Source organism: Zingiber officinale, chromosome 3A (genome assembly GCF_018446385.1).
Source record: "Zingiber officinale cultivar Zhangliang chromosome 3A, Zo_v1.1, whole genome shotgun sequence".
Lineage (NCBI taxonomy): Eukaryota > Viridiplantae > Streptophyta > Magnoliopsida > Zingiberales > Zingiberaceae > Zingiber > Zingiber officinale.
In genome coordinates, this window is record NC_055990.1 from 142,161,873 (window position 1) to 142,180,624 (window position 18,752).

Below are 18,752 nucleotides of genomic sequence, written 5' to 3' on the forward strand. Positions count from 1 at the left end.
ATTTTTTTATTTAAAAGTTCATTCATGACAAACATGTTCACAAACTAACAAACCGAATATTATGAAATTTGAACTTGATTTATTTATTTTAACGAGCCTCATTAAACGAACTTTTATCGAATCGAGATTCGAATAGCTCATGAACAACTTTATTTATTTACACCCCTACTTTAAGGGAAATTCCTAGGTTTTTATTAGCATTAAGGCTTCCAAGTTCCAACAACTTGACATAATCAACGATGAAGAAAGATTGATCAAAGGTGACTGTTTCCAAGAGTTGAAATAATTCTATGCATGAAGAACAAGAGTTGGAAGAATCTATGCAAGTTGATTTAGGTAAAGTCGATTAGATCAAGATCAGCTTCTCTACTTGAAACAAATTTTGCAAGGCAGGATTCAGTATTATAAGAGGAAAAAACAAGAAATGGCTAACATACAGAACATGTGGCTCCATGGCCTGGCAAAATGTGCTTCAGATATGCTTCCGGCAGGGCCTGAGGCAGGGGAAGAACCAGGGAAAGTTTGTGTTGTTTGTGGTATGGAAGAGCTTGGAATTCGACCGCCTGCTTCGGCCGGAGATGGTGACAGACCGAGGTAAGAACCATGCAGTGTTGTGGTCGGTGGAGGTATGACTGGTGGTAACTGATGTCTCCCTGAATGAGATTTTTATAACATGAATGCGTTAATCGGTGCTTTGGGAAACATGACTTCACACATTGAGGATTAACTAGTTACCTGGACATTGTGGTTGAAGAGTAGTAGTCAACCTGCATTGGAGAATTAATGCCCCTTCTCTGTTGAGAAAGAAATATCGTAATAAAATGTAAAAAAAACGACTACTTACGAAGTGAAAATGGAACCATTTACAAAACCACCGTAGTCGCACGACGTGACACTGCAACCAGAGTTCGTCTGCTGGGAGGTAAAATTTCCGATTATAAGATTGCTATTACCACATTGCATGCTCGAGCATGATACTGCTAGTGATGATGGTGTGCAGTACAAACTGCAAAATGTTTGGATGGTTTGAATGAAATAAAATGAACAAACAGAAGGGGAAATGAAGGGAAAGTCTTTGCTTACTTGAGATTTCCCGGCCCACAACTGCACTGAATACAGTGACCAGCAGTAATGGCGTAGCTACCATTTGCCACAAGCAAACCAGAATCGGAGGCAAACTGCTGAAATGCTGATGTACAAGCTATATCAAGGTAAGAAGAAACAACCAAGTTTAGCAGCACCATCAAGAAAAAAGTGATAAAGAGATGAGAGTACTGAAAATTATAATTGGGATCAAGAATGTCTTCAAATCTTTGAAAATGAAGGTGTTATGAAAGATGAACAGAAATTATGGTGCCAAATGGACTCTTCAAATAAACAATCCAAGGAAAATCAATTTTGAAGTTTGATTTGCAAAACCACCTACTCTAGGTGAACAAACTGCAAAACAATTCAATGAAAAAGAAAGAGAAAGACAACTTGGAGCTTGTTTAGACATTGAGTGAGTAAAAGAGAGAAAAGAAACGAAGAAAGGATAGAAGAGCACTGTGAAATAATTAATATATACTAATGCTAACGATTCCTGGGAAAGAAAATAAATACGTTTCAAAAATAAAAAATATATATAATGAAAATGCAGGGGCTGGCTGGATAAACTCTATCTAATCCAACGAGGTTTAGCAACATGGAGAAAAAGTGAAAGAGATGAGATTACTGAAAATTGTAATTGGGATCATGTAGTTAAGCCTTGGTTCAAGTGGTGAAAACAACAGATTAGCCTTTTTCTATTTTAGTGTTATATAAAGAGATTTTAATGGGCGGAGTAAGAATTTATTTTCTAAATACAAATTAGATGATTTACATATCCTTATATGAAATCACTCTTAGAAAATAACACCAAAAGACAAAATTGATGCAAAAGCATTGCTCCTGAACTCTAATGGGGGCATATTACTTGCTAAAACCCCAATGAGGTTATAAGTGAATTCAACCCCCATGTGCATTGATAAAATATTTTGTAAACCATACAAATGCAGCTCAAATTTTATGGCAATTGAATTAAAAAAAAGTCAAGAAAAAGTTAACCAATAATTTCAAATGAAATTTTAGTTTTGGAGGACAGAAGGTCTATGAGACCGTTGGTCCGTTGCTGATCATAACGCAAGTCAAGTGTATTAATTGTACACAATTTGCATACTCTAATCCTATGCCCTAAATACCTACCAAGAAAAGAAATTATTTGTTAAAGAAAGAACTCCTAAGAATCATAATTCCAAAACATAGAGATCGGATTATATTTGCCTTTTATCTTATTATAGAATTTATCCATTGTTTTCAAGGATTGTATCCTGAATTTTTAGCATGTCAAAATTCTGGTTTCTTCCTTATGAATTCCAATTAGAAACAAGGTAAATACTAGTGCTCGAATTATGTTGAGATTTTTATAATTTCAAGCAGGGCAGCAAGTTGGCAAAATTGACAAAGTGTAAATCAAGTACCAGGCAGTGGAATTGCGAGAATATCGCCCGGGTGGATCGAAGGGTCCCCCATGGAGTTCACGTTCATGATGTCCGTCGCAGTGGTGGCGTAACGGGCGGCTATGGCGGCGACCGAGTCGCCCTTAAGGACGACGTAGGAGAGGTAGACGGCGGGGAGAAAGTTGTCGGTGGAGTTGAAGCAGACGCAGGGGAGCGGCACGACAAGGGTGCTTCCAGCGTCGAGGGCGGAGGGATCCTGGATGCCGTTAACATCCCGGATCTGGTCTGTGGAGGTGAGTCCGGAGAAGACAGAGGTGGCGACGGAGGCGAGGGTGTCGGCGGGGCGGAGGGTGTAGCGGGTGGAGACGGATCGGCGGATGCCGCCGGAGCAGGAGCAGGCGATGGGGACGCGGAGGAAGAGACCGGCGGGGAGGATGCGGTTGTCAACGTCGGGTAGGGAGAAGTCGATGGAGTTGGCAGCGAGAAGCGCGACGGAATCGACCTGGAAGAGGGCTGCGACCTCGGCGACCTTGAGGTCGGCGTAGAGGGAGTAGCCGAGGAGGGCGAGGCAGGAGTCTGAGGTAGAGCAGGGCTCGATGGTGGACTTAGCGATAGCCGATCCGGCGAGAAGAGCAAGGAGGGAGGAGATAAAAAAGAGGACCCGAGACTTCTTCTCCATTCTTGGATTCTAGATTCTTCTTCGAAGGCAACTGGGCAAGTGTTAGGCCGCAGAGAGAGACAGAGAGAGGAAGAGTAAGCGTTCGTAACGTTGGCAGTCGAACCAACGGTCGAAAAAGAGAGAGAGATTGAGGGGGTGTAATCATGGGAATTCAATTCGATGGTTTTTTTAGAGGAGGTTGGTGCCGGTGGGTGGGTGTCAGGTGTCACTTAGTGAGTGGGCTTAATATATATATTCTTATTATAAAGTCATCGGGTAAAAATTTAAATATTAAAATAAAAATTAAAAGCATGCCTACAAATCGAATGAGCGTTTCGAATTATGGCCGCTCTTAAAAAAAACAAAATTCAAAAGAACACCTCCTTAAATATTTTTTCTCTAATGTATCTCTTATCTTGATGCGATTGTAGCACATAGACCATCAATTTTTCTATAAAATCTTTCAAATTTAAATCATCTAATTTTTTTTAATAAATGTAAATAATTATTTTTTACTACATATTATAATATATTAATTATCTTAAAAATTTTATTATCTTTATTTTTTTCTCTCTCAACTTAATTAATATTTTCATCTTTAGGAAATGCATTTACTAAATTTAAAAAATTATTATTCATAAAATCTAAATTTAGAGAATGAATAAAATATCATGTAAAAAAATATATAAAATTTAAAATTTAAAATAAATTATGTGATATTATTTCTTATTTTTAATATTACTGTAATTGCTATGACTATTTGTTAATAGAAATATTATGTAACTAGTATAATTATTTTCATGTGATTTTAAAATAATTTTAATAAAGTAATTTTAAATAAATTGATAAAGATATTTGTAATATAATAATGTTATAGTTTAGAAGGATTAAAGATTTTAAATATTTAATGTTTAACTACCACTGACATAAAAAAAACTAACCATTTCATTTTTAATTAAAATTACTAATCACAAATACTATTATATCAAAATATTTTTATCAACTCAGTTAAAATTACTTGAACTTTATTAAAATTGCTTTAAATTAGTTAAATTTACTTTAAAATAGTTGTATCAACAAAGCTAAATCCTAAATCCTACACTCTAAAATCTTAAATCCTAAAATCAAAAACTCTAAATATTATTATATGAACATACTATTTAACAACTTAGTAAAAAAAATAAACTTTATCAAAATCACTTAAATAAATTAAAAACACTTTAAAACAGTTATATTAGTTGCTTAATAGCTTTTACATGTTGATGCGGCCCAAGTGAACTTAGTCAGATGGTTGTCCTATCATAACTCTACACTTTAGACCAATGCCCTCTACGAAAATAGGATTTCATAAAGCTCCTCTCCCTGTGTGACCATAGTGGCTCCAGGATGATGGTCAAGCGGACTCTTTCTGAACTTGACCCCTCCTACAACCTTTGGCACAAAACAGACCCCTGCTTATTAGGAAAACGACATCAAGCTAATGATCAGACAACGCTAGGAGTATGAACCAATGGTTATCGACCCTAGTGTAACACCCTGCTTATGCATCTAGCCAGCGGACGATGCTTTGCCCATGTGGTCGTCCACATGATCCACTTAGGGCTTTGAGTGGTGGTATTGGTCTACCTGAATCTTTCACCTTCGCGGCTATATAAGATTCCATGAAGGTAAGTAGAGGTATGATTTTCTTCTCTCATGCAAGGACAACTCTCTTTGTCTTCTTCAAGATCTTTCACTCTCTTGTGCATATACACGAGCCTCACACTTCATCCCCTCATTAACTTGACAAGGGGTCACGCTGACAACGTTGGTCCCCGCCTGACAAGATTTGATTCACAAGGCACTAGGAGCGGGCCCATTGAAGAACTGATATTGACCGTAGCTTCAAAGGGAAATGAGGAATCCAAATGGATGAAGGAGAACACCATCACATGTTATAGCAGCTAGTCGTAGCTGTTATAATAGGAGCACGATCAATTTACTTAGTTCGGAGCTTTCGATGATTCTTACTCCAAGACCCAGACCCCTTGAACCTATCGATGACAATCCACTAATATTCTCCACCGATGAACTCCAGTAGAGTAATCAACTAGTACAAAGAGCACTTCCTTAGTAATAAAGTAAATGACTTTAAATTAAATTGTCACCCAACACGAAAATGTCAAAGTGGAAGTACTCATGTATTAGTGTCGGTCTGCTGGTAGCGATTTAATGTAATAGAGTAGTAGCACAACAACAACACAATAGTTTTGCACGTAGTCGGAGCAACCAGATGATTGAGTAAGCGCATAAAAGATTGATCTATGAGGTTGTTGTTATAAGTTCCTTTTATAGGCATTTCCGGACGCCAGGATCACCCCCAGGCACCGGTACTGAGGTATATTTGATCTTGCTTTGTTGATGGATTATCCACCTCTAGGCACCTGGATCACCCCCGAGTGCCAAGATTGAGGTCTATTCGATCTTGCTTTGTCACTGGATTATCTACCTCTAGGCGCCTGGACCACCCTCGGGGTACCTGGATCGCTAATGCGACTATACCTTGGCAAATTTTTATTCAATAGCCTTTATCCACTTTCGGATGCTTGGACCACCCCTGGGTGCTTGAATGCTGATAAACGTCGGACAATCAGAGTGAGCCAACTCATCTACACTAGTAGCTGGGTTTAGGGCAATCCAAGCACCTGGACTCATTCTAGGCGCTCGAATCTCTGAGCACCTCGACCTTGTTTGGGCTTATGGAACCCCTTGTTCCAGTTTTCGCTTTCTTGCACCATAAAGTTAGCACAACAAAAAATAAATGTTTTGACAATCTCGGGACTGTTCGATCTTGACTTTGGATTTCGCTGAAATACTAGATCAAACCAGCACCTACTATCCCCTCGATCGGGAATGAGTCCTCACTGAGTCACTCTCTTTTAGTGTTTACCTTACTATTTATTGACTTGTTGATTTTTGATCCACAAGGTTTTCCTGCCAATGTCCCATCTGGACTTTAGCAGTTGTCAGGTCTCGCAGACCAACTAGACTTCCTGTCATATATCAACATATTTAATCTTCCTATGCTAGTTATCAACCCAATTGGATTTCAGCTTGGTGTTAGATCATATCAAATCTTTCAATATTACACACTTGATAAATATATTATAAAATACAATATCTAATTTTAACTTATTTATCACCATCAAAATTTAAATTTAATTATTAGTACTAATTATACAACACAATATTGTACTCGTCACTCGTCAGCCTCTACAAGTAGTGACAACCAGTTATGGAGTTCGGATCCTCTGTCCCGAGAAATGTCTGTCCCGGTGTCCCATTTGCTAAACGACAAAATTTTAAGCAGTGTCAAAAACGTGCTTTTCCCGTGACTTACTTTACCCTCCTGTTATTCCATCCCGTGTTTTACTTTTTTGTGCCCTAAAAAGCCTTCGGCGTCGGCAACTCCCAGCAGCCATCTTCGACGTGGTCCGCCGCAGCTCCGGCTTCCCCTCCCTTGGTCGACGAAAGCAGCTCCGGCTTCCCCTCCCTTTGTCGATGGCAGCAACTCCGGCGTCTCCTCCCTTCATCGACAAAAGCAGCTCCGACTTCCCCTCCCTTCGTCGACGGCAGTAGCTCCGACTTCCCCTCCCTTCGTCAACTAAAGCAGGTCTGTATCTCCATCGTCGTCCTCCACCGTTGTCATAGCTCCACCATTTTTCTGACTTCAGAAATGCCTCGATCGTGTAAAGAAATCACTCCACCAAGAATTCTATAAATGAAGGGTTGAAAACTTAGTCCTTGAATTTTCTTTATTTGAAGTATAAACACTGATTGCTGTCCCGTGGGACATAATTTATATGTGGCTACTGCAAAAGATATTCAAATGAGGATTGCAGTAATGCATGAAGTAATAAAATAACTCTCTATTACCAACATGCATTAGAACCTTTCGAGATCAAAGGTTTATCAAAATACATTGGCAAACTATTACATTGAATAAACTAGCTCAGCCCCAGACACTTCTTTGTCATTTATTAACTCATGAAACTTTGTAGTTAGCATGTTTTCACTCAGACATCTATAGTTAATGAGAGGAATTCGAGTCTATTATATGTTCTTACTTTGAGAACTCCTTGCTTTAGCGGTTGCTCCAATTCATTTTCTTGATACGGCATAAGTTCGTTTTGCACCTAATATTATGAATATATATATTTCTTTGTTGTTTTTTTGTCAGGTCTAATTATAATTATCATAGAGTTGTCATTGGTTGAATCTACGAGTTGTCGTAGGTTGACTTTTGATGCAAACAAAGACTGTCGGGATGATGAGTTTGATGTTATTGATGAGGGTATGGACTCTACCATGTTATTGATGAGTTCTAACCCATCTATCATAGAAGAATTGATACCAAAACTGGGTATGAAATTTAAGACAGAAGAAGAAGCCTATGAATTTTATTTGAAATATGCTAAACAAGTTGGATTTGGCATAAGAAGGAGCAAAAGCCACAATGATAAATCGGGTAAATTAGTTAACAGAATTTTTTGTTGTAGTGCGCAAGGTAAAAGTGGAAAAGACAAACGAGATATTTATGTGAAATCAAGTCGTCCTGAAACAAGGTTTGGTTGTGAGGCTAAAATGAAGATTAGTTGTCGAAAAAATGGCAACTTGCTTGTGGAGCAATTTGTTAAAGAGCATAATCATTATCTTTCAAGTCTAAACAAAACTCGCCTCTATAGATGTCATAGAAATATATCTTCTTCTGCGGCGATATAGATTGAGATGACAAGTGATGTGAGAATCCCTCTAAAAACATCTCATGATCTTATGGTGAGACAAGTAGGTGGGAAAGAGAATTTAGGTTTTATTTCTGAAGATTACAAAAACTACTTGCGATCCAAAAGAACAAGAAATATGAGAGTTGGTGATACAGGAGGTGTATTGGAATTTTTACAGAAAATGCAGTTTGACGATCCCAACTTTTTTTATGCTATTCAAGTTGATGAAGATGATTTGATAACTAATATTTTTTGGTGTGATGCTAAGATGAGAACTGATTATGAAAATTTTGGAGATGTTTGCTTTGACACAACTTACAGGAAGAATAATGAAGGTCATCCAATTGCATTGTTTGTAGGTGTTAATCATCATAAGCAATCTATAATTTTTGGTGTAGCTTTATTATATGATGAAACATCTTTGACGTTTGAGTGGTTGTTTGATACATTTACCAAAGCTATGTGTGAGAAAAAACCAATAACTATTCTTACAGATCAAGATGCAGCAATGGCAAAGGCTTTAGCTTCCAGATGGCCTAAAACACATCATCGTTTGTGTATTTGACACATTTATCAAATGCAGCAATATATTTGAGTGGAGTTTTTTCTGATTTCAAAGAGTTTACTAAAGATTTTTCTTCATGTATATATGATTATGATGAAAAGGAAGATTTTATTTCAGCTTGGAAAATGATGTTGACCAAGTATGCACTTGAAGACAATGAATGATTGAGACGTTTGTTTCGCATAAAGGAAAAATGAGCTTTAGTATATGGACAACAGATGTTTTGTGCGGATATGACTACAACCTAAAGAAGTGAGAGCATGAATAGTATTTTGAAAAGGTATGTCACTTATCAACACAAGTTTTTAGACTTTTTCAATAACTTCCAAAGACTGCTTGATGATCGTCGATATGAGGAGTTAAAAGTAGATTTTAGAGCAAATACAAGTATTCCATGTTTAGTGTATCCAATTGAAATTTTAAAGCATGCAAGTTGCATTTATACTCCTGAGACATACAAGTGTTTTGAACAAGAGTGGTACAAATCTCATGATTCTAGTGTAGATATTTGTGAGGATGTTGATGTTGTAAAATGAAGCAATATAAGCAGTATAATATTCGCACAAAAAATAGCATGCAATAGACAGATAAATAAAGGAGTAGGGTTTAGAATATAGTTATCCGGTTGAAGCGTCGGCACGCCGACTGTCCTTAGAGAATTTATTGCCGCCTCACGGTGCAAAGGCTCTCCGGCAAAATTCTCCCAAGATCCGACAACCGCTCGTCTCGTCCGTAGGTGCACTCCAAAACGGACGCTACACTCGGACCCAACCTCAGATCGCCGGAAGACCAAGCCTCAGGACAAGAAAGCAGCGAAAAACTCGACGAGAAGAAAGCAGAAAACCGTGCAGAGTGAATCGCACAGAGAAGGGAGAAGGAGGAGAAAGCTCGAGGCTTGAGTGAAGAATAGAGGTGCTGCAAGTCCCCTTGTATTCACTCTGAGAAGATACGAAGCACTGCTTCGCTAGCGAGGAAACGCGTCTCAGTGTCGCGTCCGCGTCCCTTCCTCACGAGCGGAACAAAATCGAAAAACCAAACCTGAAACCAAACTAGTTTGGTTCAGACTGAACCAAATCAGCAAAAACAGACTGGGCCGCCCGTGAGCGCAAGGCCCACGGGCTGGGGATTTGCACCCCCTGCGCGCGTTAATCGCGTACGTGACGCCCGATTTATGGATTTCCGGCTCGAACCCCCCAAATCCACTCGATTTGGGTTTGGCCCGCGCATGCATGTAGGTCCCCTTATCATTGCTAAGCAAGGATAGAAGAGCTTCCTGTATAAGCCCTTCCAAGCTTCTCCACTTAGCAATGTGGGACTAAAAACACTACAAAAAAAAATGCTTTGAATTTAAAACAAAATTCAACAATCCCCCATAAATTCAAATCATTTCGGTTAAAAACAAAAAATAAAAAAATATGTCCTGAGGCTAGGTTGCAATGAGCTTTTAGTGAAAATACCTTCCGGTTTAAATTTTTACCTAAGTACACCAATCTTATTCACATAGGTTTGAAGTGAACTAGGTCTTGAACTTAAACCTTTTTATATGTGAAGTCAAATGGTAACAACTCATCACGGGCGACGGTTGAATCCTTCTGGGTTGGTGCATTACGGTCATGCCACCGAATCTTGTTTTATAAGTGCTAAGGGGAGTTGCCTAGACCCCCCACACTGCGGCCACACAGTTACACTTACATAGGTGAGTTCTCCAAGGATGTACTGCAAGCATCCTGTCAATAAGACATTGAACTCATTAAGAGCCTCCAAGCTCATCCTTACTAGCAGTCAAGCATCTATCCAGGGAAGAGACTATGAGATTACATCTCAATCAATTTGATACTTACGGTTCAACCTTATAACTTGTTTATACCACAATGAACCTACTTCTTGGGATCTCCAATCAAATAGGTTGGGTTGTCGTTATAGATGAAACCAGGATATGCCTCAGTCCCATTCCCTTACTGGATCTCTTGATTTTCTCAGAATCAAGTCCTTTTGTAAGTGGATCAGCAATATTGTCTTTTGAACTTACGAAGTCCATTGGCACCACTCCAAGAGACACTAGCTCACGAATAGACTTCAATCTTATTCGTACATGTCTCTTCTGTTTCTGGTTATACTTGGAGCTTCTAATCTGAGCTATTGTTGTTTGATTATCACAGTGTACTGAAATAGAAGGCATTGGCTTTACCATCAAGGGAATTTCTGAAAGAAGACCCTTAAGCCAATCAGCTTCAGTTACTGTGGTATCTAAAGCACACAATTCTACCTCAGATGTAGAACGGGATATAATCGTCTGTTTAACAGACCTCCAAGCAACTGCACCGCCTCCAAGTGTAAAGACATAACCAGTAACGCCTTTACACTCAGCAGTGTCTGCTATCCAACTAGCATCACTATATCCCTCCAGGACTGCAGGGAATCTCCCATACCACAAGCCCAATGATATAGTACGTTTTAGGTATCTGAGTACTCTGTCTAATGCATCTCAATGCATTCTGTCCGGATAGCTGGTAAACCTGCTCAATTTCGTTATAGCAAAAGAAATATTAGGTCTAGAACAATTAGCTAAATACATTAGACTACCTATTATTTGTGAGTATCTTAATTGAGACACTGTCACACCACTATTATTCTTGTGGAGAGTTTTTGAAGGGTCATATGGTGTGACAACAGATTTAACTTGGCTATAACCATATTTCTCTAATACTCTCTCAATATAGAGTGACTGAGAAATTGTTATTCCATCAGTTGAACGAGTCAACTTCAGCCCTAAAATCATATCAGTACAACTCATATCCTTCATATCAAACTTACCACTTAAGAGGACCTTAGTCTCATTAATAATAGAAAGGTTAGTTCCAAATAGTAGAATATCATCTATATATAAGCATAGGATAATACAATTATCATCTTTCATTTTAGCATACACACATTTATCAGAGTCATTTACTTCAAAGCCAAACGATAGCATAACTCTATCAAATTTTTCATACCACTGCTTTGGGGCTTGCTTCAAACCATAAAGAGATTTGACTAACCTATAGACTTTATTCTCATTTCCAGAGACTACATATCCCTCAGGCTGATCCATATATATCTCTTCTTCTAGATCTCCATTCAGGAATGCCGTTTTGACATCCATTTGATGGACCTCAAGATGATATATGGATGCTAATGCGATTAACACTCGGATTGTAGTAATTCTGGTAACAGGAGAATAAGTGTCAAAATAGTCAATCCCTTCTTTTTGTTTGAATCCCTTAGCAACTAGGCGGACTTTGAATTTATCTACTGACCCATCAGGTTTTAGTTTTCTCTTAAACACCCATTTACATCCTATAGTGGTATACCCAGGAGGTAAATCTACCAACTCCCAAGTGGCATTAGAGATAATAGAGTCCATTTCACTTTTAATAGCCTCTTTCCAGTGTTTAGCTTCAGGAGAAGTCATAGCATCTCTATATGTCACAAGATCACCTTCTATATTATAGGTGATAAAGTCTTGGCCTAAATCCGTAGACACACGTTGCCTCTTGCTTCTTCTTGGTTCTGTATACTCACTAGATTCATCTAATCTAAAGTGACTTGAGGAAGGTGTACCCACTACGGATAGTGGGACATCTACAGAAGAAGGCTCATTTCTAGTAGGAATACTAGATTGAGGTGTTCTCGTCTTCATAGGAAATATATCCTCAAAAAATGTAGCATCGCGAAGTTCTACAATAATATTTGCATCTATTCTAGGAATTTCTAATTTAATAATCAGGAACTTATATGTAATACTATTTTGAGCATAACCCAAGAAGATACCATCTACGGTCTTTGGATCAAGTTTTTTCCTTCTGTGTTCAGGTACTAATACCTTTGCAAGGCACCCCCACACTTTAAGATATTTCAAACTTGTCCTTCGGCCTTTCCAAAGCTCATATGGTGTTTTATCCCTTGACTTCATTGGGACTCAATTTAGCACATGACATACAGTGTATAGAGCCTCCCCCCACATAAAGTTGGGTAACCCAGAACTGCCTAACATGGAATTAATCATATCTTCAAGGGTTCGATTTTTTCGTTCTGCTATACCGTTGGATTGAGAACTATATGGAGCAGTTACCTCATGGATTATATGTTGGTGCAATTTCCAGTAGGTCAAGGTTGACCTAGTTGACCAAGCGTAAACCTTGGTCATGGTTTCGATGTTTGACAATACAGAAAGACATGTAGACATGGACAATGCATGTGCAGTTGTCCATGTGGAGAGATACTGATCAGGGTCTGATCAGGTTGGATGAAGAAGAGTCAAGTAGGTCAAGGTTGACCGGATACTTGACTGGGAAGTCCTAACTGGGATGTTAGGCAGTTCGGAAAGTCCTGGTGAGTGAAGCCAAGCAGGAAGAAATCCCGTGAGTGAAGCCAGGCAATGGAAATCCTGGTGAGTGAAGCGGTGAAAATCCTAGTGAGTGAAGCTAGGTGAAAGTGAAAGTCCGGTGAGTGAAGCCGGGCAGTGGAAAGTCCTGGTGAGTGAAGCCAGATGGGAAAACCTGAGTGAAGCCGGGTAAAAGACCTAGTGAGTGAAGCTAGGCGGTTTGGAAGTCCCAGTAAGTGAAGCAGCAAGGAAATCCAAATGGGTCAAGGTTGACCAGACATCTGGTGAAAAGTCCAAGCAGGGAGCTTGGCACGGGGAAAAGTCCAAGTATGGAGACTTGGCACGGAGAAGACCAAGATGGAGAATTAGCACGGAAAGTCGGAGAGGGCTCGGTAGCTCGTTCTCCGGACTATGATCAAAGAGGGCTCGGTAGCTCGTTCTCTGGACCGGACGAAGTCGGAGAGGGCTCGGTAGCTCGTTCTCCGGACTATGGTCAGAGAGGGCTCGGTAGCTCGTTCTCTGGACCGGGCAAAGTCGGAGAGGGCTCGGTAGCTCGTTCTCTGGACGGACTTAGTGAGCTTTCGTTAGCCGTTTTGAGCCTTGTTCAGAGTTAGTTTCAGACCAAGTAGGGTTTAGGGGAAGTTTAAACCCTGGACCCTATAAGGCCCTCTTCGATTTTTATCATACCAAAATAACCTTGGTGTTCTATTGCTTATCTGATCGGTCAGCAGACCGATCAGTGATCGATCAGTAGACGATCAGAAGGAGATCACCTTCGGGAGGGAAAGGACCTGATCGGTCATGGGACCGATCAGGGAAGGACCTGATCGGTCTCCATGACCGATCAGGGAAGGGCCTGATCGGTCTTATGACCGATCAGGACCCTTGTGGACCGATCAGGATGAAGCCTGATCGGTCCACATCCTAGCCGTTGCGTAGCAACGGCTAGTTTCTTCTGTGTCTTCTTCGCAGGTTATAAAAGGGATTGAGGAGCTACTGTTCTAAACTCTTCTTCCTTTTTCTTTCTACTGAGCTGCTGGTGTGCTCTTGAGCCTTGCTGAGTTCCGAAGCTTCGTGTGAGCTTCTTCGACTGGGTTCCTGTTGTTGTAGGCGTCTCGTGAAGTTGCTGCTTCAACCAGTCGACAAGAAGGCAAGCTAGGGTTATTACATTTGTGTATTGTACTTAGTTTCTTGCTGTATTCTTGTACTCCTGTTCATCTTGCAGTTGCAAAACATTGTGGCGAGGTTTCTCCACCCAGAAGGAGTGATTATTAGCCGGGTTTCCGGGGACTCATCCACCGACGGATTGATAGGCTTCGTCCACCTTACGGACACGCCGAGGAGTAGGAGTTTCATCTCCGAACCTCGTTACATCAACGAGTTTGAGGTTTGCTATTCTCCGTTGTCGTTTCTATTGTTTATTTCCGCTACGCTAACCTTGATTTGTAGAAAGAAATGAACGATTTGGGGCGGCTATTCACACCCCCCCTCTCTAGCCAAGTCCATCGATCCTAACAAGTGGTATCAGAGCGAGGTCGCTCTTCGTTGGATCAACACCCGGGGGAGCACGAGCTAGAGAATGGATCTATTCGGAGAAGATGTCACGATTCCACCTTTCTACGATCGCGACGACTTCGCATTTTGGAAGGTAAGAATGAAATATTTTCTTATGACTAACCTTGAAAATTGGAGTTGTGTTCAATTAGGGTTCAAGCCTCCGATGGACAAGAAAGGAGAAACCCTAGAGAAGAAGAAGTGGACCAAGGAACAAGTCCACCAATCCCTAGTCAACGACGAGGTAATGAAAATATTTGAATTCTCATTACCTAACGATATATTATGTAAGATAGGTGGTTACAACAATGCCAAGGAATTGTGGAACAATTTGGCCAAGTTCCATGAGGGGAGCTCCACTTCAAGTCATGAAGAGGAGTCAAGTGAGCTAAGTAGCTCACTTCATGGAGATGTTGATTTAGAAGTTGAGGGCCACTCAACATCTAAAGAAGAAGAGGAGGAGAATTCTTCTTCAAGAATGGAGCAAGAGGAAGAAGCTTCTACCTCCGGAAGGGATGAAGAAGAAAGTCTTCATTCATCCTCAACCCTAGGTAACTCAAGCCATTTAATTTCAAACAAATTACACATAATGTGTTTTGAGTGTAGGGAATTTGGGCACTACAAGAGTAAGTGTCCAAGGAGGATTAGGAAGACTCCACCGGCACCAAAAGTTAAGGAAGCCGGAGTCCCGACACGCAAAGGCAAGGAGCACGTGGTGTGCTTCCAATGCAAGTGAAAGGGACACTATAGGAGCCAATGTCCGAGGGGAAGGCAATCTCACAAGGACAAGAGACCAAGCACATCGATAGGGGGAGCTAAGGCAAACCCTAAGGTAATCTCTAAGGCACATTCTTGCAATTCTAGTAGGATGCATGCTAGTAGCCTTATTGCTATTGTCAAGAATGATAAACATGTTAACTTTAGGAATCAATACATGAGCTTAGGAGCCAAACATGCTAACCTAGATAAGGACAACACTAGAAATACCAACCCTAGGATTAATTCATCTAAAGTTAAGGAAAATCTAGGTAGAAACCCCAAAACAACTAGACACATGCCTAGGAATACCTCAAAGAAAAGTGAAAAATTAAAAATTGAGGTATTAGAGAAGGAGAATCAAGTCTTGAGGTCAAGACTTGATACTTTGGAAAAGGCTCTTAAGAACTTGGAGAAGTCATCTCTAGGGTTTAAGGGTCAAAAACCAATGTCGCGCACGTGACGCCCGGTTTATGGATTTCCGGCTCGAACCCCCCAAATCCACTCGATTTAGGCTTGGCCCGCGCATGCGTGTAAGTCCCCTTATCATTGCTAAGGAAGGATGGAAGGGCTTCCTAGAGAGCTCCGATTGCACCAATTTCAGTTTCAATGGATTCATGATGTTGCAAGGAGTTCAAATTTGCTATCCATTATTTATTTTGACTTTTAGAAGGTGTTAAAATACAAGAAGAAAGAATCAACAAAAAAAATTCATATCAGGCCTAACGTGGAGCCTTTTTGCTAATTCTTTCTTCTTATATTTTAACACCTTCTAAAAGTCAAAATAAACAATGGATAGCAAATTTGAACTCCTTGCAACATCAGGAATCTACAGGAACTGAAATAGGTGTAATCTAAGGTCTCTAGGTCCATTAGTGGGTTTCGATCAAAACCCACTGATGGACCTAGAGAGCTCCGATTGCACCCATTTCAGTTTCTATGGATTCCTGGTGTTGCAAGGAATTCAAATTTGCTATCCATTATTTATTTTGACTTTTAGAAGGTGTTAAAATACAAGAAGAAAGAATCAGCAAAAAGGCTCAACGTTAGGCCTGATATGAATCATATCAGGCCCAACGTGGATCTCACTCTATTAGGAATGCTCAACTATTTTAGGAACTCTTCATTTCATAATGATGTGTTTATGATTGCTCTAAGTAGAAAAATAGATAAGGGCATCAATGCATATCCTCCTACATAAATGTTTCAGCTAGTGATAAAATCAAGTGGAAAAAGGCAGTAGCAAAACATTGAGAGTTCTCTGACAAATTAGAGAATGTATAATGTTTCATTACCTATAAGAAATACATATGCAAACACTTAGAACAAATAGTCATAGTATAGTTATTGAAAAAAGAGAAGATACGTATAATTCCAATAAATAGAATTGACACAATACCAGATAGACCTAATTCTTCTATTAGCATGTAACTGCAAATAAGTCATGACTCACTTATTTTTTCTTTCTTTGTAAAAGAAAATTAATCCAAAAAATGAGATCACTTACGAGAAATAAGGGAAAAGGACAAAGAGACATCACTCCAAATTCTGAAGGCTGAAAGAAAAGTGTGTCAATTATTTAAATGGGAAAAAGATATCAAGCAAAAGGTAGAGGAATTGCAAAAATCATTACTTTTCAATATCCAATCCAACATATTTGAAGAGGTATTCAGCAGTTAAGGTTTTTCCGCATAATTTTTCAAACCCCCAACAAAGACATACATCATGAACTGAGATTTAAGTCAAAATAAAATGCTACATTGGAAATGAAGAGTTCCTAAAATAATTGAGAATTCTTAATAGAGTGAGATCCATATTGGACTTGATATGGAATCATATTAGGCCTAACGTGGAGCCTTTTTACTGATTCTTTCTTCTTATATTTTAACACCTTCTAAAAGTCAAAATAAACAATGGATAGCAAATTTGAACTCCTTGCAACATCAGGAATCTACAGGAACTGAAATGAGTGTAATCTGAGGTCTTTAGGTCCATCAGTGGGTTTCGGTCAAAACCTACTAATGGACCTAGAGAGCTCCGATTGCACCCATTTCAGTTTCTATGGATTCCTGGTGTTGCAAGGAGTTCAAATTTGCTATCCATTATTTATTTTGACTTTTAGAAGGTATTAAAATACAAGAAGAAAGAATCAGCAAAAACAATTCATATCAGGCCCATGTTGGGCCTAATATGATTCATATCAGGCCTAACGTAGAGCCTTTTTGCTGATTCTTTCTTCTTGTATTTTAACACCTTCTAAAAGTGAAAATAAATAATGGATAGAAAATTTGAATTCCTTGCAACACCAGGAATCCATAGAAACTGAAATTGGTGCAATCGGAGCTCTTTAGGTTCATCAGTGAGTTTTGACCGAAACCCACTGATGGACCTAGAGACCTCAGATTACACCCATTTCAGTTCATGTAGATTCCTGATGTTGCAATGAGTTCAAATTTACTATCCATTGTTTATTTTGACTTTTAGAAGGTGTTAAAATATAAGAAGAAAGGATCAGTAAAAATACTCCACGTTAGGCCTGATATGAATCATATCAGGCCCAACGTGGGCTTGAATGAAGTTTTTTTGCTGATTCTTTTTTCTTGTATTTTAACATCTTCTAAAAGTCAAAATAAATAATGGATAGCAAATTTGAACTCCTTGTAACACCAGGAATCCATAGAAACTGAAATGGGTGCAATCGGAGCTCTCTAGGTCCATCAGTGGATTTTGACCGAAACCCGTTGATGGACCTAGAGACCTCAGATTACACCTATTTCAGTTCCTGTAGATTCCTGATGTTGCAAGGAGTTCAAATTTGTTATTCATAGTTTATTTTAGCATATCTAAATGTATTAAAATGTTATCAAAAAATTAACTAAATTTTAAATGTCGTTGATGAAAGAGGAGATAGGAAAGAGAAGAGGGAGAAAAGAAAAGCGACAAAAAAAAAGTTTGATTGGTCAGAAGGATAAATAGGGAAGTGCACTTGAAAAAGTGCGTCCTTTGGTAAATACCAAAGTAACATACGCCTTTTGGTCAATTAAGATATCTAGGTGCGTGATTTGGTAAATTGTCGTTTTTTTAAAGAACATCTTTTGATAATTTGTATAATCTAGGATGCTATTTTAGTTTTTACCCATTATTTTTTCTGTTGATAGAATATTTTTTTAAAAAGAAAAATAAAATAGTATGCTAATATATATTTTATAAATTAATATTATAACAATAATACCTGTAATATATATATGATCACATTAATTTAAAACTATTAAATTAAAATACTAATCAAATTGTTTAAACTTTAATAAAATTATTTTATAATTATTATATAAGTTATATAAGGATTACTATATTATTAACAACTCTAACTTAAAAAATATTAAATCAATTTACTTTAATATATTCTAATATATACACTATATTATTACATAGAATAAGATAATTTCCAACATAAGAAAAATTGAGAGGTATTATTTAATATTTAAAAATATAATTAAAAAATAATAAAGATATATTTTTTTAATTTTTATCCAGATTAAATCGTATGTTAAAGAAAATCAAATAAGAAGTATTCGTTGAAAATCAGATAGCTAAAATTAATAAATAACAAATCAAC

General features: G+C 38.6%; 1 protein-coding gene across 1 annotated transcript; it reads right to left on the reverse strand.

Moving 5' to 3' along the window:
- Positions 1–250: 250 nt before the first annotated feature.
- Positions 251–3,288, reverse strand: LOC122052589 (lysM domain-containing GPI-anchored protein LYP6-like). Its single transcript, XM_042614180.1, has 5 exons — positions 2,499–3,288; positions 1,084–1,201; positions 845–1,006; positions 736–767; positions 251–653 (listed from the first exon to the last, which is right to left on the reverse strand). The coding sequence occupies exons 1-5, from the start codon at positions 3,154–3,156 to the stop codon at positions 403–405; spliced, it is 1,221 nt and encodes a 406-aa protein (XP_042470114.1). The 5' UTR covers positions 3,157–3,288; the 3' UTR covers positions 251–402.
- Positions 3,289–18,752: the final 15,464 nt, after the last annotated feature.